Below are 20,057 nucleotides of genomic sequence, written 5' to 3'. Positions count from 1 at the left end.
TACCCGAAAGGTATTCATCCTGATCTTTCTAAGAGTTCAACACGGACTTCATCAGCTGCAGCTCGTTTTCAAGGTATGATAAAACGATGCTGTAAATTTCATCTTCGGTCTTGATTTCGTGCAGGCAGAACAGTTTGTCGTCGGTGTAAAGCAGAGAGCTGTAGGGAGTTTTCTCAACCCCATGCGAAATCTGCCCAACATCAAAAATGCGTTGGTTGTCTGTCATCCAAAGGTGGAGTCGGTCGCGATTATAAGCTCCTTGGAAATTCAGTGGGTGAGTGAAAAGCATCACACGCTTCCCCTCAATCGTTGCAGCAATGAAGCCAGCTTCGCATCCAGGACCAGTACGTGAAGGCGAGTTACCCCAGACGTGAGACAGCGTACCTAGTGCTTCTTTCCACGTCTCTCCCATGTCAGATGACTCGAATACCCTGCGGTAACCGTTGTCGCGACGACTGTTCAGAATTAGCTTCCCCTCCCACTCAACAACCGCAGACTCAGTACAATCATAGGGAGTGAACCCTTTTGAAAACGCCCACGTCGCACCGTCATCCACTGAATAGATCATTGAAACAGAAACGCGTTTATCCATATTCGACACCTGAACAGGGAACAGAAGGGTTCCATTTGATGCCACTATGGATGGACCCACACCACCAATAAACTGTTTTGTTCGCACTCCATTTACCCACTTGGGCAAAATGGAACTCAGACAGACAGGCTCCGTCCACGTGATCGATGCAATTGGTTTCCCATTCACGGTCCACTTATTCACCTCACCAATAGCCAACGGTGTATACCAATCGCTTCCATCAGGCTGTTGAACCCAGTTGAGAGGCGACTCATAAAAGCCTGCAACAAAGACATATAACTTGTTTCCCTTGACAATGACCGTCGGGTCCATCACACGAGAGCGGTTCACGTTCACGCGACTGTTCTTGATTGCGATCTGCGTCTTCCACGTTTTACCGCCGTCCACGCTGTACTTCACAACAGTTTCAATAAAGGATTGATCATCACCAGAGATGTACCGGGCATCCGCAATGGCAACAAGCACACCATTCACCTCAACAAGGCTGGGAATTCGAAACGAGTGGACAACCCTTTTCGTGATAGTTCCATTGTCTTCCTCAAAGGGTACTGATGTCACACCTTGTTTGAACAGAAATGTTCGCTTTGGTCTTCCCCTCCTCGTGAAAGAGCTTTGTGCCGTTCCGCTACAGAAGAGCACAAGAAGCAGAAACACAAGCTCCACATACAAAAGAGTCTTGCACATGGATCTCCTTGCCTTCCACTCAGCTTGTAAACTCATATGCCGGTTTCGTTCCTCCCGCTGTAATTTCTTACAAGTGTCTTGTTCTGCTATTTGCTTTTTCCCTTTTTCTTCCGGCGTGTCACCACTGCTTAATTAATAGAAACTTCGCTTTGTCTATTCGAAAAAAAATTGGAGAAGAGAGAAAGAAAACAAAAACATCAGCAGAAATTCATCTTCAGAGAAGAAACACTGTTAGACAGAGTCAACACAAGCAGCAACCCTCGGAGTATCGAAAACTCTTGTGCCTCTCACCCACAGTGAGCCTCAAGATGCAAGAAAATTCAATCACCATCCCTGCAATATCGGGCACCCCCGCGTAACTCAAAAAAATTTAACCACTAACTGTTTATGGTGTACTTTCACACCCATTGCAATCCCAATTTAACTAATTGTATAATTATACGCATTAAATACTCAAGCATTTGTGACCCTCAATCGCTCTTTTTTTTTTTTTCTTTTAGTTCCTCACTCAGGTGTAGAAGCCGTAAATCATAAAGAAAGAAAAAAAAGTGTATTAAATGCCGGCAAATTACAAGAACAGGCTTGTAGTGAGTAAAAGTTCATATGATACACTACTTCACAAAAACAAAACATTATTTTCCTTGTATCCTGTTTTTTTTTCTCTGGAAAGACAGTCCTCTCTCACACACACACTTCATCGTTACCAGCAATGAATAAATCCATTACCTTATTTCTCACACTTTTCTGAGAGGGTTTTCATTTACACTCCCACACACTGTCACCCGCATGCGGCAGTTTGATGTCACATTCTTTCTGCTTTATCTGTGTGGCCAGAGTACGGGCATTGTCCAAAATCCCAGTGATGTATAGGGCAATGTAGGACTGTTGAGGGAATTGAATGCCCACTACACTCCACTGCAGACTCTCTTCAAAGAAGTGGCGAGGGTTATCTCTCCCACACATAAATCAGTACTAACTTGATGTGGATGGTGCAGTTCATGGCATGATGAAACACTCTCCCGTTCTAAAAAAGATAACACCATCCACAAACAAGAGACCTCATTGGTCCTTACGTGTTTGGTGGGCCCACAAAAAGCAGCAGATCAGCAATAAGAACAACATGATGCATATGAGGGAAATGCTGCTTCTGTCTGTTGACTTCCCCACGACAATGAACAACACTGGGCCCTGTCACCTAAATGGGGTGGTCACCATTGTCAGAGTTATTATCTTTTTGGTTATCTCCTTCTTTTGGGGAAAGTTAAACTTGTTATTCTGCTTCCCTCCCGTGAGGGAAATAAATAGGGTTTCCAGTTAGAGAAGACTCACCTCATTTGTATTGAGCGCCAAGAAAACCTCAGTCCCGATTGATCCCCGCAAGAAAGGGTTTGGTCAGAAAGAGATTCTTCCTTTCAACATCACATAAATTCTTTCATAATAGTGTACACATGCCACGTCTCCCATTACTCTGGTATTAGTTTCTATATGGGAACAAAACATCAGCCCACATAGTACAACAGGATCAGTGCAACAAAGACCATTAAGAGAGACGCATAAAACTCTTCAATTCTACTTACTGGAGTAGGGATTTTCCTTTTCCAAGATAGATGTAGCGGAGATTCGAGGAGTCAAGTAGACGCAGAAGACTTAGTAGAGAGTCCTATACGTCTAAGTACAAGAGGAATAATCTCAAAACCCCACTGTACCATTGCCAACATAACAATTGCAGTAATATCAAACGGCAATAATGAGATCAGAAACCCGCACCTCTAAGAGGTATATAGGATTTCAAATGCCAGATAAACGGAGACGTCCATCCAATCAGACCAAAGTTAAATAATGAACATGAAAACAACAGAGAGCACCTCGACAGCTTCAGTTACAGTGTGCTCATCGCATAGAATCCTTGAGAAATATAGGGAAAGTAAAGAGATGCACATGGGGAAGCAAGAAATATAGTAAATTAAAAAAAAGTAAAAAAAAAGTAACAGCAGCAACAGTAGTAGTATCAGAGAAGCAGAGAAACAAATACTCTTACAAACAATTCCACCCAAACCCATTTGTTTTCGACCTGAAAGAATGTGTCCTGCTTTTCTCAAAAAAGAAGGAAGGGGAGAGGGCATTTATTATTTTTCCTCAGTGTGTGTGTTTTTTTTTTTTTTTTTTTTGCCGCATATCTTAAAAATAAATGCCCTCATAAAGAGTCTTAGATGACTCCCCACTACCCATGAAAATTGAGTACTAGCGAAAGAGAGGTCATGAAAGCCTTTTTACACGTGCCTTCCGCACACGACGGAGAAAAACGGATCGGATAGGCTTTCAAAAACGTACCCTTTGCGAGAAAATCAATCATAATAAATTATAAAAAAAAAATGATATTATGTACTTTTCCAGAGACGACCAAGGTCAGATCATTTCTTTCACAAGTTTTCTTTTTTTCTTTTAAAACAGGATCACATTATAAATGTTCAGTGAAAAAAAAAGCCCAGGCACAAGCGCCCCCTCCACTGCCGTTGCACTCTCTCTCTCTCGATCTCGGCATGTGTACATAAAATCACATCCATACGCAGTCGGGGTTTGCTGCAAAAAATGCAAAAAAAAAGTTATTTCCAAAAAATGAAAACAAACAAAGCAAAATAATAATAAAAACGATTAAGAGTTATGAGAATTTTCTTTTTCCATGGAATGAAGACTACTCAAAATTAAAAACATTTGGTGAGTCAGTCTGAAATATGCAATTTAATTTTAAAGACCGTAATAAGCAAAGTTACTTATTATTTCTGGACGTAAATGGGGTTCATGGAACCAGCACTACTGCAAGCACACACACAAGTAGTGCAAGAGAGGCAGTGTACGGTGTCCTGAGACTCTTGTCAGTACCTTCGACACCAACAATACCCATATGGATACTGGAAACACCCTGCTGCACGTGGGTTGAGTCACCACTCACATCAGTAAAGTTGTATCTGTTGTCTGAATGGGTGATGTCGCTGCTGCCTGGGACCTCAGATGGTGGTAATACGTTTTTCTCTTGGTCGCTCCCTTGTGGTTTTGCGGAATTGTCACGTGAACCACTCACATTGTTGGATAGTTTGCTTTCCTCAACTGCAGCATCTTCTTTACCCGTGGAACCATCAACGTCACCCCTCACAGGATTGGATTCGTGGGCTTGAGGGACAATTGGGGTTTGGGAAGATACACCGTAACTTCCTTCACTCACGGGGGTTCTCTCTGACCGCATATTGGTTTCTGATTCCACAATGGAACTACTCACAGGTTCACCAGCAGTACCTTCGTTACCCTTGTTATCCACCTCAGGAAGTCGTGCTACTTCTTGTTCTTCTTCTTCCGTCGAAGTAACGTCAACTAAGTCCGGCAACCCTGTGCACACTTCTTCGTATCTGGGGCAAACAATACTCCCACCTTTGAATGCTGAACTCTCCAGTTTAATGGTGGCGTTTTCACCACTGCACTCAATCCAATGAGTATCTTTCATACCCTTGTATTGCACACTCACCTTGCCATTCTCACACTTTACCTTTGCACAAATGCCCTTTACGGTCACTCCATTTCTCTGATCTCCCTCGCTGAACTCCGGCTCTTTCACATTCAGACACCGTGACATTTTACTCACAATACTTCCAGGCATCAGTTCAACATTACCACTCTCACACGTAGTTTCCTTTAATGGTTTGACGATGGGACAGCCATTCGTCATCTCATTCTGTCCAGCAGTCTTTGTAAAGTAGTGGTACTCCCCAGGCAGGGTACCTGGCAGTGACTTGGAGGAACACGTTCCAAGGGCGAAACGGTCAGATGTGCACTGCAAGACCGGTCCGTTTTCGTCGCAGAACATGCTGGTGTACTTCATTAATTCATTCTTGTCCTTTGTGCATGTCTTATGAAGTAAATCACATCCAGATTTATTCCCCCAGCTCATCGGCTCTGCCATGCTGAAGTTCGCGCTGTAGAAGGGCAAGGAATGGAATGCTGCAAGTGTCAGATTAGTGTAGAACATGCCAGATGGTTCTTCTGTGTATGGACTCATCAATTCATCCTTCGCAATCCTTCGCTCCCAGTGCAACTTGCTGCGACCATCACCCTCATCCTCCATGTACATGCCGGTAACGAGTTGCGCTACACAGCCGTAATGTTCTCTCATCTTCTTCTCCATTATTTCAGAATACACAGCATTCTCTTTCTTGTTTGACGCCACTGTTCCATATTTAATCCTGTCATAGTTTTGCATACGGCCCACTTCAAACCCAAGTAAATGTGCAATCTCATGCGCTGCTGTGCGGACAAAGTGTCTCGTGTCCACAATCTCTTTCGGTACAAAATGGATCAGTGCAGAAGTTGGTCGTTTGTTTTCTTCTTCAGAACATACTCTCGTTGGCGTTTGAGATTCAGCAAGACCCACAAAAAGCACAAAATCAGCTTTAGGGAAGCTTTCCTTTTTACTCAACTCAGAAATTTTTTTTGGGCAATCTATCGAGGAGAGTGGAGTCATGGTGCTTGCAGAGACCCCAACTCCACCTCTTTCCCGTTCAATGCTGAGACGATCTGTATGCAACTTGATCGCGGCGGGTAAGAGTTTGTTCAGTAAGAGGTCCTTCTTTTCATCGGTTATCCCAGTTTCATTATTGCACAGCACATTATTCTTTTCATTCCATCTAGACCACCACACAGGCCTTCTGTCTTTGGCTATCTCCAACTTTCTTTTACACTCCTCCAACACTTTATCCACGTCATCAGAGGATACTTTGATGCGAATGGGCCTCCAGTTTTCCCCACTCTTCTCATCTTCGGCAACAGTGTACGCATGCAAAGCACTCTCTCCTTTCTGCGGTAAGTGCCGTACAACAGCAGCAAAGGACGTGCCGGCACAGCACAATAACAAGAATAGCAGCAGTACAGGGTACAACAAGTGACGCATAAAGTACTTCTCCATTATACAATGGTGTGAATGAACGTAAGTGTGTGAACTTGTCTGTCTGTGTGTGTGTGTGTGTATGTGTGTTGCTTTGTTCTTGTGACAGTAAAAGAGCAGAGATAAGAAAAAAAAAGCGAACATGTTAAGGAGGAAAAAGTGTTCATGTGTACATTAATAAGAATGCTATTAGAAACCACTACCAACGCTACCACTGGTACGAGAGGAATACCAAGGGTAAAATAATAGGAGAAACCAGAGAGATAAAGTAGTCATCAGCATTATTGATAGGTGTCTACTCAGTAGCAACAACACTACAAGAAAAAAAAAGAATTTGTGAAAGAGTTCGCAGTAATCTCCACTTCAGCTGTTTTACTTGTGGACTGAAAGTGCACAGCATCCATCTGCACTTTTTCTCGCGGTTGCTGTTGTTCTTGTTGTGGTCACCGACGCAGCAGTACAAAAAACAGAATGACAGCCACAATAACAACAACAACCACAACTGCGATAACGATACCAACAATACCAACAATGGCACCAACAGATAATTTATTTGAACTTGGCACCACTGCTGAGTCACCCTTCGTCAAAAAAGGTTCCCTCACATCACACGACCAAACATAACGGCGGCCGTTAACTGTCACATTAGATGCAACAAAGCAAAAGGTCACTTTGTCAGCACCCAGTTTATACAGACTGTACAGACTCAAGATGTCAACATCAACAGATGGGGAATTTGGGGTGCTACTACTCACACACACAGAGTCTCGAGCAGTAGCCACAGACTCACACGGTATATTCGGCAGCACCGCACACACTTCATATGGTTCCTGCCTCGATAAGAGATCACCCCCACGCACATCAATCGTCACCAACGTGTTTGTAATCACAGTAACATTGAAAACAAAGGGATCCTGCAATACTCTTACTGGAAGTGCAGCGGGAGAAATACCAACCTCTGCACCGTAATCCACGCAGACAGCGTAGTCACCTGTTGTTGCAGAGAAGGGTCCACCCTTAGCAGACAAGTACACACGATCCGTGACAGCGGTCCCAGTACACACATCAACACTCACTGCCTGATCACCACTGTTTAGTGTCTCTCGTGAACACACCCACTGTGTGGGCACTTCACCAGGAACACACTGTTCATGTCAGTCACATTCGCACCTGTCACTGCGTCCTGGAGCAACAGTGTGTTTTTCCCGAGAGTGTTCATATACAGCTCGTTTGGCACCAGCCCCCTCACTTCGAGGGGAATTCCACCCCACGGCAAGTAGTGGCCTCGCCATCCACTCGCGGATAAGCAGAGTGAATAGTTCCCAGGAATAGGAAGGGGTGCAGAAATCGCCAATTTGTAGCATCCAGTAGCAGCAATGCAGTTTTTTGCCATGGCATCACAGTCTGACTGAGGAGGAACCAGCAGGTAGTTCTGAATGGGATTGATATTTGGGAAATTTGTCCGCACCATTCTCTTCAACCCATAATAGGCACTGTTAGAAGTAAATGATGCTAATGTCGTGGAAGGGTATACAAAACTCATGGTGAAGTTGTTCGTCACTGGAATAGAACCCTTTCCCTGAACATAGTTCACAATGACAAGACTCATATCCCCTGAAACAACTCCAGTAATTGGCAGAAATGTAATGAGATTTGTTCCCTCCACAAGAGAAGCTGGCCATCCAGGAATGAGTCCACCATTGTGGAAATACCCAACCGTAAGAGCCAAGGTACTTAAAACATTGGCATTGTCCATCTCGCAGTGTTGTGTTGTTTGACTGGGGGAGACCACCATATTAGGAAAGCAATCGGTAATGGTTGTCAAAATACCATTTGTACCAGCAGCTGTAGCATAGCAGAGAAATACGTTTAGTATGGGCAGCAGTAGCCATAACAAAAAAAAAACCCTATTGGACCTTCTCATGCCCACCAGAAGAATGCAGCACCACTGCGCATCACTCCCTATTACTTATCTCATTCCCAATGCAAACACACCCCCACACCCACACTCACAAACGGCAGAATACCCACTGCACAAAACAGTCTTCTTCTCAAAGTGGCAATGAGAGCCACAGAAAGAGTCTGAAACACACAGTATTCCAAATCAGCCGCAAGAAAAGGATACAACAACTAGACAAATATCACCGTCAAGAGTAAACACAGGGAATGCTGGCACACCATGATAGGGTATAATCGGGGCAGTTCAAGTAGAGAAGCATATGGGACTCTGTACTCCACTCTCCCATTCCCCAACCAGTCCTCAGTGTTCACCAAATGTATACCGTGGTACACACAACACACTGTGGACCTCTCCAGAATGAGTCAGCTCCCGCAGAGAACACAGCAATCAAAATGAACCCCTTAAACTAAACAAATGTTCATGTACAGTGTCTATTCATCTTTTTTGAATGAGCCTACATAATGATAAGAAAAATTAAAAAAAAAGGAAGAAAAAAACACATGCCAACAAATACACCAAGTAACGAAAGTATATTATTTTCACATCATAACAACGATACATCCATGAACAACATTCTCCCTAGGGAAAAGAAAAAACATCCATACTCATGATATTACCCCAATAAAGAAATCATTAGACTAATCCCCACAGTGAAAGTTTTTCCACACACAAGAGAAAATGAATAGTAATCAAAAACACCTTTGTGGTACATGTTGCTGTAGTGCGGCAATCCCACAAAGACACACACACACAATAAATTGATTGTAAAAAAAAAAAAAATGTGTTCGACCCACACCCAGAGAAAAAAAAATTATATTTAATATCATCCCATCGAATTCCTGCCCAGTCACACATCACTCACACCTAGTGCGGCCTTCAACGTGCTCGCTTACTCGTCTGTTCCATACGCACTTTGCAAAAGGTGAGGTGAAGAAATCAAGCATCGTGTGGGGGCAAATAAAGGGACGTTAGGAGTTAACCCTTGAACTCCAGAGATTGTAGCAAACAGTTAATTTTCCAAAAAAACAGAAAAAAAAAAAATTCAATGGTGCTGAACCCAAGGAACAGCCGCAAGAAAAAAAAAAACAATTAAAAAGAAAAGGGTCCACACTATGGACAGCAATTATTTTTTATTGATGCAACCAAGCCCAATTAGGAATCATATTCACGTGGTTGCGCACACATTTATAGGAGAATTGTTGCAAGAGCCCACAACCCCAGCAGAAGTATTGGCAATCCATATCCATATACACGAACAGTGCCATCAATAGTGTTTTGGTGGGCCTTCGCAAGTTCAACGGTGATCTGCGAATTCGCTTGCCCTCCACTGTTCGTATTCCCTGTGTCCTTAGTTGGCTCAGCTCCTGCAGTAGTGCTGGTAGCAGAATTCTGGTGAGAAGCTGTTACCTGCTCTGAAATTCTCTTAATTTCACTTTCTGACAATAAAACATTCGCCTTGTTCTTAATCAGTGCATCAATTTCAGTGGGAAGGAGCCCACGGTTGTATAGCATAACATCTTTCACTGTTATATGGACATTGGCTTTTACTTCTTCATCCTCGCGACTGTACGCACCAAAGTAGAAGTGGGAAATTACTTCCCCTTCTTGTGCGATTCTCAAGTCAGTTCCCACGTCTAAACGAGTACCGTTGATATACACAGAGCCCTTACCATTCTCAAATGTCAATATCACAGAATATTCATTGTCCACTTCCCATTTAGGTATTTCAGCCTTCCCTTCATTGTCATTCTTTACTGTGCTCCACGTTTTGTCCTTATTGTACGACACCCCCAGAAAAATCATGCGCTCAGCACCCCACAGCCTTGCACCCAACAAAGGCCTGCTGTCCTCCTCTGGTACAGCGTGGATAGTTACCGTCGCCGCAAGAGTAAAGGCATAGTTTGCAAAGTGATACTGCCTCGCCAGTCTACCATCGCTCAGGGGCCACACTGCTCCTGCACCAGCACCGTTGAAGTTCAAACCATTAGAAACTTTCTCTGTTGTACCACTTACAACGGCATTCACGCAGAGGTATTCATCATTCCATTCTCCTCCATCGCTCTTTCCAGACAAATAGCCCACCAGTCCAATAGTGGAAACAGGATATTTACACTGACCAGATGTACAGGCTTTACCAGATAAGGTCTTGTCCTGTTCAGTCCACGTGGTTAACACCCTCTTAATGTCCTCCATAGCAGTCGTCAGTTCCACAGAAAAATCTCTGTTTTCATCGTTCTCAATACCAGCCTCATACAGACAGTACAGTTTGTGATCCTTGAACAATAAAGTACAGGGTATCCCTTCTTTATCCTTATTTATCACACCAACGTGATAAATACGTGTGTTATCAGTAAGCCACAGATGGCGTTCGATACCTTCAGAATCCAGAGACTGCGCAAAAAGAATGACATCTTTCCCATCAATAGTTGCAGTCATGAAGTTGTTTTGACTTCCACGACCAGGATATACAGGGGTGCTGGCCCACACACGAGAGAATGTACTGGTTGACTCTTTCCACGTCTTTCCCAAATCGCTGGACTGATACACTCTGTGGAAGCCACTGTTATGCTGAGCAATCATCATCAAGTTACCTTCCTTCCACTCAAGGATAGCAGGATTATAAGTATTCCCTTCGTCAGCCAAACCAGCAATATTCCACTGTTTATCATGGGATGTGTAATACATAACTGTCGAAATGAACCTGTTCTCCGTCGTAACCAATTGCACAGGAAACACAAATGTACCGTTTTTCATTGTCAAAATTGGTGTGATCTCGTTACCAAGGAATCCCAGAACCGTTGTTGTTCCCTCCGTAAAAGGAAATTTAACATTGAAAGGAGTGTAACTCAACGAATACTTTTCGGTTCCATTATTAAGAGTAGTCACCCACACTAAGCGAAGAACAGAACCTGCTTCGATTGGAGGGATGTTTCTTTCCACAAGAGCAACCACAGCCCGAGGATCACCATGAGGTTTATACTTCTCGAGATTTTTACCGTATTTATCTGTTTTGGGACCGAACCACTTTAAGTGGATTTCAGTCCATTCTCCATTGTTATTCATATCTTGTGACAGAAATTCGACGAATTCACTGTTGTCTTTAAGCGACTGTTCCACACCAGCAGCATCAATTGCCACCAGTTCACCATTCACAAATTCCACAACATGAACACCATTAAATCGACGGAAAGAAATTTCTGAAGGAACAGTAGATGATGTTAATTCTCTCTGTTCTGCTTGTTGCCTTGATTGTCGTTCTTCTAGTTCTTTTAGTTTTTTTTGTTGTTCTTCTTCTTCTTTTTTCCTTAGTTCTTTTAGACGTTCGTGTAGTTGTTGTAGTTCATCATGTCCAGGCATCATTTTTTCTGTGGGTTCATCACTGGGTACTCCATCATCATCAGCACTTCTTTGAGAATGACTCTCTTGTGCATACCCACTGATGCAGCCCAGCAACAAGAGGAGCAATACAACAAACAGAGAGTGGGGCATTTTGTATTTCATTGGTGCCCTTCTTCCTTCTCTCTCACTCTCTTTGTCTCCTCAGTCCTTTCTTTCTTGTTGTCTTCTTGTTCTTCTCTTCAGGATGAAGAGGTTATTCAAATACTTGTAGTAAATGCCAAAAAGTACTTGTGTTTGTATGTGTGGCGGCTGGTGATTACTTTTAAGGCTATAAAATTGCAAAGTAGCGTTTGTAGCTTAGCCTATTCAATCACAAGATGGACACAATTGGTACAAAAAAATCAGAAAAAAAGAAAAAAAAAACACAGGAGAGAGTGAACAGACAAGAGAACACACAGAGGCGGGCACACCACAGTAAAAATAAACAAACCCCATTTCATCAAGAACAGTATATTCATAATCACAAAGAATACGCACACAGACTAAGGTCAGATCGTAAAATCAAACCAATGAGGCAATACACACATCAGCCCATCCATAGGTTGAGTCTACACACACAAACACACACATGCATGTACAATCCGAATCCGGCAAGCAGCCGTTAGGGGAATACCCATGTGAAGAAGAGGAATATTACAACAACAGAGATATATCCCTAACCAACACCATTGGCTCTCACTCTCCATTACTTATTCCATTCATCATGCAAAAAAACCACACACACCCATACACACACACACACACCTACACACAAACAGCAAAATGTCCAGTCAAATAACACCGTCAAGAACAAATAGAGGGAATGCGGCCCCACCATGATAGGGTATAATCGAGGCAGTTCAAGTAGAGAAGCATATGGGACTCTGTACTCCACTCTCCCATTCCCCAACCAGTCCTCAGTGTTCACCAAATGTATACCGTGGTACACACAACACACTGTGGACCTCTCCAGAATGAGTCAGCATCTGCAGAGAACACAGCAATCAAAACAAACCCCCTAAACTATATAAATGTTCATGTACAGTGTCTATTCATCTATTTTGAATCAGTGTACATAATGATAAGAAAAATTTAAAAAAAGAAGAAAAACACATGCCAACAAATACACCAAGTAACGAAAACAGATTATTAGGACATCATAACAACGATACATACATGGGCACCATTCTGCCTGGGGAAAAGAAAAACATCCATACTCATGATATTACCCCAATAAAGAAATGATTAGACTAATCCCTACAATGAAAGTTTTTCCACACACGCACACACATGGATTTCAAAAAAAAAAAATTGTTTTTGCCCCACCCACACACACACAAAAAAAAAACTTATTTTTAATATCATCTCATCGAATCCCTGCCATGTCCAAACATCATTCTCACCTAGTGCGGCCCTCAATGTGCTCGCTTACTCGTCTGCTCCATACGCACTCTGCAAAAGATGAGGTGGAGAAGTCAAGCATCGTGTGGGGGCAAATAAGGGGACGTTGGGAGTTAATTCCTGGACTCCATAGATTGTAGCAAACAGTTAATTTTCCAGAAAACAGAAAAAAAAAAGAATTCAATGGTGCTGAACCCAAGGAACAGCCGCAAGAAAAAAAAAACAATTAAAAAGAAAAGGGTCCACACTATGGACAGCAATTTTTATTTACTGATGCAACCAAGCCCAATCGGAAATCATATTCACGTGGTTGCGCACACATTTATAGGAGAACTGTTGCAAGAGCCCACAACCCCAGCAGAAGTATTGGCAATCCATGTCCATACACACGAACAGTGCCATCAATAGTGTTTTGGTGGGCCTTCGCAAGTTCAACGGTGATCTGCGAATTCGCTTGCCCTCCACTGATCGTATTCCCTGTGTCCTTAGTTGGCTCAGCTCCTGCAATACTGCTGGTAGCAGAATTCTGGTGAGAAGCTGTTGCCTGCCCTGAAATTCTCTTAATTTCACTTTCTGACAATAAAACATTCGCCTTGTTCTTAATCAGTGCATCAATTTCAGCGGGAAGGAGCCCACGGTTGTATAGCATAACATCTTTCACTGTTATATGGACATTGGCTTTTACTTCATCATCCTCTCGACTGTACGCACCAAAGTAAAAATCGGAAATTACTTCCCCTTCTTCTGCGATTCTCAAGTCAGTTCCCACGTCTAGACGAGTACCGTTAATATACACAGAACCCTTACCATTCTCAAATGTCAATATCACAGAATATTCATTGTCCACTTCCCATTTAGGTATTTCAGCCTTCCCTTCATTGCCGTTCTTTACTGTGCTCCACGTTTTGTCTTTATTGTACGACAATCCCAGAAAAATAATGTGCTTGGTGTGGTCCCACAGCCTTGCACCCAACAAAGGCCTGCTGTCCTCCTCTGGTACAGCGTGGATAGTTACCGTCGCCGCAAGAGTAAAGGCATAGTTTGCAAAGTGATACTGCCAAGCCAATCTACCATTGCTCACGGGCCACACTGCTCCTGCACCAGCACCGTTGAACTTCAAACCATTAGAAACATTCTCTGTTGTACCACTTACAACGGCATTCACGCAGAGGTATTCATCATTCCATTTTCCTCCATCGCTCTTTCCAGACAAATGGCCCACCAGTCCAATAGTGGAAACAGGATATTTACACTGGCCAGCTGTACAGGCTTTACCAGATAAGGTCTTGTCCTGTTCAGTCCACGTGGTTAACACCCTCTTAATGTCCTCCATAGCAGTCGTCAGTTCCACAAAAAAATCTTCGTGTTCATCTTCCATATTACGAGGATCATACAGACAGTACAGTTTGTGATCCTTGAACAATAAAGTACAGAACATCCTTTTATTATCCTTATTTATCACACCAACATGATAAATACGTGTGTCATCAGTAAGCCACAGATGGCGTTGGATACCGTCAAAATCCAGAGACTGCGCAAAAAGAATGACATTTTTCCCATCAATAGTTGCAGTCATGAAGTTGTTTTGACTTCCACGATCAGGAGTTACAGTGGACTCAGCCCACACACGGGAGAGTGTACTGGTTGACTCTTTCCATGTCTTTCCCAAATCGCTGGACTGATACACTCTGTGGAAGCGACTTTCATGCTGAGCAATCATCATCAAGTTACCTTCCTTCCACTCAAGAATAGCAGGATTAGAAGTATTCCCTTCGTCAGCCAAACCAGCAATATTCCACTGTTTATCATGGGATGTGTAATACATAACTGTCGAAACGTGTTTTTCATCAGTCGTACGAAATTGCACAGGAAACACAAATGTACCGTTTTTCATTGTCAAAATTGGTGTATTCTCGTTACCAAGGAATCCCAGAACCGTTGTTGTTCCATATTCAATGGGAAATTTAACATTGAAAGGAGTGTAACTCAACGAATACTTTTCGGTTCCATCATTAAGAGTAGTCATCCACACTAAGCGAAGAACAGAACCTGCTTCGATTGGAGGGTTGTCACTTTCCACAAGAGCAACCACAGCCCGAGGAACATCATGAGGTTTATACTTCTCGAGATTTTTACCGTACTGCTCTGTTTTGGGACCGAACCACTTAAAGTGGATTTTACTCCACTCTCCATTGTTATTCATATCTTGTGACACAAATGTGACCAATTCATTCTTATCTTTAAGCGACTGTTCCACAAGAGCAGCGTCAATTGCCACCAGTTCACCACTCACAAATTCCACAACATGAGCACCATTAAATATAAGGAGTGAATATTCTGAAGGAACAGTAGATGATGACATTTCTCCTTGGTCTGCTTGTTGTCCTGGTTGTTGTTCGCTTCTTAGTTCTTTTAGACGTTCGTGTAGTTGTTGTAGTTCTTCATGTCCAGGCATCATTTTTTCTGTGGGTTCATCATTGGGTACTCCATCATCAACGGGACTTCCTTGAGAATGACTCTCTTGTGCATACCCACTGATGCAGCCCAGCAACAGGAGGAGCAATACAACAAACAGAGAGTGGGGCATTTTGTATTTCATTGCTGCCCTTCTTCCTTCTCTCTCACTCTCTTTGTCTCCTCAGTCCTTTCTTTCTTGTTGTCTTCTCGTTCTTCTCTTCAGGATAAAGAGGTTATTCAAATACTTGTAGTGGATGCCAAAAAATGCTTGTGTTTGTATGTGTTGCGGCTGGTGATTACTTTCAAAGCCATAAAATTGCAAAGTAGCGTTTGTATCTTAGCCTATTCAATCACAAGGTGGACACAATTGGTACAAAAAAATTAGAAAAAAAGAATAAAAAAACACAAGATAGAGTGAACAGACAAGAGAAACAAAGATAGGCGGACACACCACAGTAAAAATAAACAAACCCCATTTCATCAAGCACAGTAGATGCATATTCACAAAGGATAAGCACACCAACTAGGGTCACAACGTAAATCAAACCAATGAGGCAATACACACATCATCCCATCCATAGGTTGAGTCCACACACACACACAAATACGCACATGCATGTACAATCAGAATACGGCAAGCGGCCGTTAGGGGAACACCCATGTGAAGAAGAGGAATATTACAACAGCAGAGATGTATTCCTAATCAACACCATTGGCTCTCACTCTCCATTACTTATTCCATTCACCATGCAAGAAAAAACCACATCCATACACACAATCAAACGGCAAAATGTCCAGTCAAACAACACCGTCAAGAACAAACAGAGGGAATGCGGCCACACCATGATGAAAGATAATCGGGGCAGTTCAAGTAGAGAAGCATATGGGACTCTGTACTCCACTCTCACATTCCCCAACCAGCCATCAGTGTTCACCAAATGTATTCCGTGGTACACACAACACACTGTGGACCTCTCCAGAATGAGTCAGCTCCCGCAGAGAACACAGCAATCAAAAACAAACCCCTTAAACCATATAAATGTTCATGTGCAGTGTCTATTCATCTATTTTGAATCAGCGTACATAATGGAGGAAAGAATAAAAAAAAAAGGAAGAAAAAAAAAGCACATGCCAACAAATAAACCAAGTAACAAAAACAGATTATTAGGACATCATAACAACGATACATCCATGGGGACCATTCTCCCTGGGGAAAAGAAAAATATCCATACTGATGATATTACCCCAATAAAGAAATCATTAGCCCAATCCCTACAATGAAGGTTTTTCCACACACACAAGAGAAACTGAATTAAAACAAACACACACACGCACACACATGGATTTCAAAAAAGAAAAAAAAAATGTTTTTGCCCCACCCACACATAAAAAAAAAACTTATATTTAATATCATCCCATCGAATTCCTGCCCAGTCACACATCACTCACACTTGCTGTGGCCTTCAACGTGCTCGCTTACTCCTCTGCTCCATCCGCACTCTGCAAAAGATGAGGTGAAGAAATCAAGCATCGTGTGTGGGCAAACAAAGTGGCATTGGGAATTAATCCCTAGACTCCAGAGATTGTAGCAAACAGTTAATTTTCCAAAAAAACAGAAAAAGAAAAGAACTCAATGGTGCTGAACCCAAGGAACAGCCGCAAGAAAAAAAAAACAATTAAAAAGAAAAGGGTCCACACTATGGAGAGCAATTTTTATTTACTGATGCAACCAAGCCCAATCAGAAATCATATTCACGTGGTTGCACATACATTTATAGGAGGGATGTTGCAAGAGCCCACAACCCCAGCAGAAGTATTGGCAATCCATGTCCATACACACGAACAGTGCCATCAATAGTGTTTTGGTGGGCCTTCGCAAGTTCAACGCTGATCTGCGAATTCGCTTGCCCTCCACTGATCGTATTCACTGTGTCTTTGGTTGGATCAGCTCCTGCAGTAGTGCTGGTAGCAGGATTCTGGTGAGAAGCTGTTGCCTGCCCTGAAATTCTCTTAATTTCACTTTCTGACAATAAAACATTCGCCTTGTTCTTAACCAGTGCATCAATTTCAGTGGGAAGGAGCCCACGGTTGTATAGCATAACATCTTTCATTGTTATATGGACATTGGCTTTTACTTCCTCATCCTCTCGACTGTACGCACCAAAGTAAAAGTGGGAAATTTCCTTCTCTTCTTCTGCGATTCTCAAGTCAGTTCCCACGTCTAGACGAGTACCGTTGATATACACAGAACCCTTACCATTCTCAAATGTCAATATCACAGAATATTCATTGTCCACTTCCCATTGAAGTATTTCAACCTTCCTTCCTTCTCCCCTGTTTATGGTGCTCCACGTTTTGTCTTTATTGTACGACAATCCCAGAAAAATAATGTGCTTGGTGTGGTCCCACAGCCTTGCACCCAACAAAGGCCTGCTGTCCTCCTCTGGTACAGCGTGGATAGTTACCGTCGCCGCAAGAGTAAAGGCATAGTTTGCAAAGTGATACTGCCTCGCCAGTCTACCATTGCTCACGGGCCACATTGCTCCTGCATCAGCACCGTTGAACTTCAAACCATTAGAAACATTCTCTGTTGTACCACTTACAACGGCATTCACGCAGAGGTATTCATCATTCCATTCTCCTCCATCGCTCTTTCCAGACAAATAGCCCACCAGTCCAGTAGTGGAAACAGGATATTTACACTGACCAGATGTACAGGCTTTACCAGATAAGGTCTTGTCCTGTTCATTCCACGTGGTTAGCACCCTCTTGATATCCTCCATAGCAGTCGTCAGTTCCACAAAAAATTCTTTATGTTCATTTCCCATACTATCAGGATGATAGAGACAGTACAGTTTGTGATCCTTGAACAATAAAGTACAGGACATCCTTTCTTTATCCTTATTTATCACACCAACGTGATAAATACGTGTGTTATCAGTAAGCCACAGATGGCGTTGGATACCGTCAAAATCCAGAGACTGCGCAAAAAGAATGACATCTTTCCCACCAATAGTTGCAGTCATGAAGTTGATTTGACCTCCACGATCAGGATATACAGGGGTGTTGGCCCACACACGAGAGAATGTACTGGTTGACTCTTTCCATGTCTTTCCCAAATCGCTGGACTGATACACTCTGTGGCAGCCACTTTCATGCTGAGCAATCATCATCAAGTTACCTTCCCTCCACTCAACAATAGCAGGATTAGAAGTATTCCCTTCGTCAGCCAAACCAGCAATATTCCATTGTTTATCATGGGATGTGTAATACATAACTGTCGAAATGAACCTGTTCTCCGTCGTAACCAATTGCACAGGAAACACAAATGTACCGTTTTTCATTGTCAAAATTGGTGTATTCTCGTTATCAGGTAATCCCACAACCGTTGTTGTTCCATATTCAGTGGGAAATGTAACATTGAAAGGAGTGTAACTCAACGAATACTTTTCGGTTCCATTATTAAGAGTAGTCACCCACACAATGCGAACAACAGAATCTGCTTGACTTTGAGGGTTGTCACTTTCCACAAGAGCAACCACAGCCCGAGGGTCACCATGAGGTTTATACTTCTCGAGATTTTTAACGTATTTATCTGTTTTGGGACCGAACCACTTTAAGTGGATTTCACTCCACTCTCCATTGTTATTCATATCTTGTGACAGAAATTTGACCAATTCATTCTTATCTTTACGCGATTGTTCCACAGCAGCAGCGTCAATTGCCACCAGTTCACCATTCACAAATTCCACAACATGAGCACCATTAAATCGACGGAAAGAAAATCCTGTTAGTCCTTCTAGTTTTACTTTTTTTTGAAGCGTTTGCAGTTCTTCATGTCCAGGCATCATTTTTTCTTTGAGTTCCCTTTGATGTACTCCATCATCATCAACAGGACTTCCTTGAGAATGACTCTCTTGTGCATACCCACTGATGCAGCCCAGCAACAAGAGGAGCAATACAACAAACAGAGAGTGGGGCATTTTGTATTTCATTGCTGCCCTTCTTCCTTCTCTCTCACTCTCTTTCTCTCCTCAGTCCTTTCTTTCTTGTTGTCTTCTCGTTCTTCTCTTCAGGATGAAGAGGTTATTCAAATACTTGTAGTAAATACCAAAAAAATGCTTGTGTTTGTATGTGTGGCGGCTGGTGATTACTTTCAAGGCTATAAAATTGCAAAGTAGCGTTTGTATCTTAGCCTATTCAATCATAATATGTGGAAATGGTTAAGAAAAAAAATCAAAAAGAATTGTGTGATCAAATAAGAGAAGCATAGAGGCCGAAACCATACAAAGGTAGTCACACCACAGGGAAAACAATCAAATCCCACTGAATTTGGGAGAATGGTATTATAATGAAAGAAAAATAAAAACCGAAAGTTCACAGAATATGATCCCCTACTTTGGTCAAACCACAAAAAAAAAATAAAACAGAAATAAACGATAAAAAGAAAAAAAAAATTCTATGTAGTTTGAATTGCCTCGCACCTCTTCTCATTCCATAAATCAAAAAGAAAAGGGAAAAACAAAGTATACATTAGACTCTCTAGTCTATCAGATGGATCATCCGGCAAGAGTTAACAAGTGGCAGATTCTACAGTCCCTTACCTCTTCAGATCCCCCTACTTGAGGAGGGAAAGTATTGGGGTTGTGTGGATA

The 20,057-nt window shown here is 42.5% G+C and overlaps 6 protein-coding genes across 6 annotated transcripts; all 6 read right to left on the bottom strand.

Moving 5' to 3' along the window:
- Nucleotides 1-28: 28 nt before the first annotated feature.
- TM35_000322240 (Chain A, A Mutant Of Trypanosoma Rangeli Sialidase Displaying Trans- Sialidase Activity) lies at nt 29-1,312 on the bottom strand (the record flags this gene model as incomplete). Its single annotated transcript, XM_029028851.1, has 1 exon — nt 29-1,312. The coding sequence occupies one exon, from the start codon at nt 1,310-1,312 to the stop codon at nt 29-31; it is 1,284 nt and encodes a 427-aa protein (XP_028879975.1).
- Nucleotides 1,313-4,073: 2,761 nt separating this feature from the next.
- On the bottom strand, nt 4,074-6,227 carry TM35_000322230 (surface protease GP63; the record flags this gene model as incomplete). Its single annotated transcript, XM_029028850.1, has 1 exon — nt 4,074-6,227. One exon carries the CDS (start codon nt 6,225-6,227, stop codon nt 4,074-4,076), a length of 2,154 nt encoding a protein of 717 aa, XP_028879974.1.
- Nucleotides 6,228-7,299: 1,072 nt separating this feature from the next.
- On the bottom strand, nt 7,300-8,130 carry TM35_000322220 (uncharacterized protein; the record flags this gene model as incomplete). The annotated part of the gene is made up of 1 exon (XM_029028849.1): nt 7,300-8,130. One exon carries the CDS (start codon nt 8,128-8,130, stop codon nt 7,300-7,302), a length of 831 nt encoding a protein of 276 aa, XP_028879973.1.
- A 1,221-nt stretch (nt 8,131-9,351) lies between these two features.
- TM35_000322210 (trans-sialidase) lies at nt 9,352-11,655 on the bottom strand (the record flags this gene model as incomplete). Its single annotated transcript, XM_029028848.1, has 1 exon — nt 9,352-11,655. One exon carries the CDS (start codon nt 11,653-11,655, stop codon nt 9,352-9,354), a length of 2,304 nt encoding a protein of 767 aa, XP_028879972.1.
- Nucleotides 11,656-13,267: 1,612 nt separating this feature from the next.
- TM35_000322200 (trans-sialidase) lies at nt 13,268-15,532 on the bottom strand (the record flags this gene model as incomplete). The annotated part of the gene is made up of 1 exon (XM_029028847.1): nt 13,268-15,532. One exon carries the CDS (start codon nt 15,530-15,532, stop codon nt 13,268-13,270), a length of 2,265 nt encoding a protein of 754 aa, XP_028879971.1.
- Nucleotides 15,533-17,174: 1,642 nt separating this feature from the next.
- TM35_000322190 (trans-sialidase) lies at nt 17,175-19,385 on the bottom strand (the record flags this gene model as incomplete). Its single annotated transcript, XM_029028846.1, has 1 exon — nt 17,175-19,385. One exon carries the CDS (start codon nt 19,383-19,385, stop codon nt 17,175-17,177), a length of 2,211 nt encoding a protein of 736 aa, XP_028879970.1.
- Nucleotides 19,386-20,057: the final 672 nt, after the last annotated feature.

The sequence above is a fragment of the Trypanosoma theileri genome, assembly GCF_002087225.1.
Source record: "Trypanosoma theileri isolate Edinburgh chromosome Unknown TM35_Tth_32_V1, whole genome shotgun sequence".
Lineage (NCBI taxonomy): Eukaryota > Euglenozoa > Kinetoplastea > Trypanosomatida > Trypanosomatidae > Trypanosoma > Trypanosoma theileri.
This window is presented reverse-complemented; position numbering and strand designations above follow the sequence as displayed.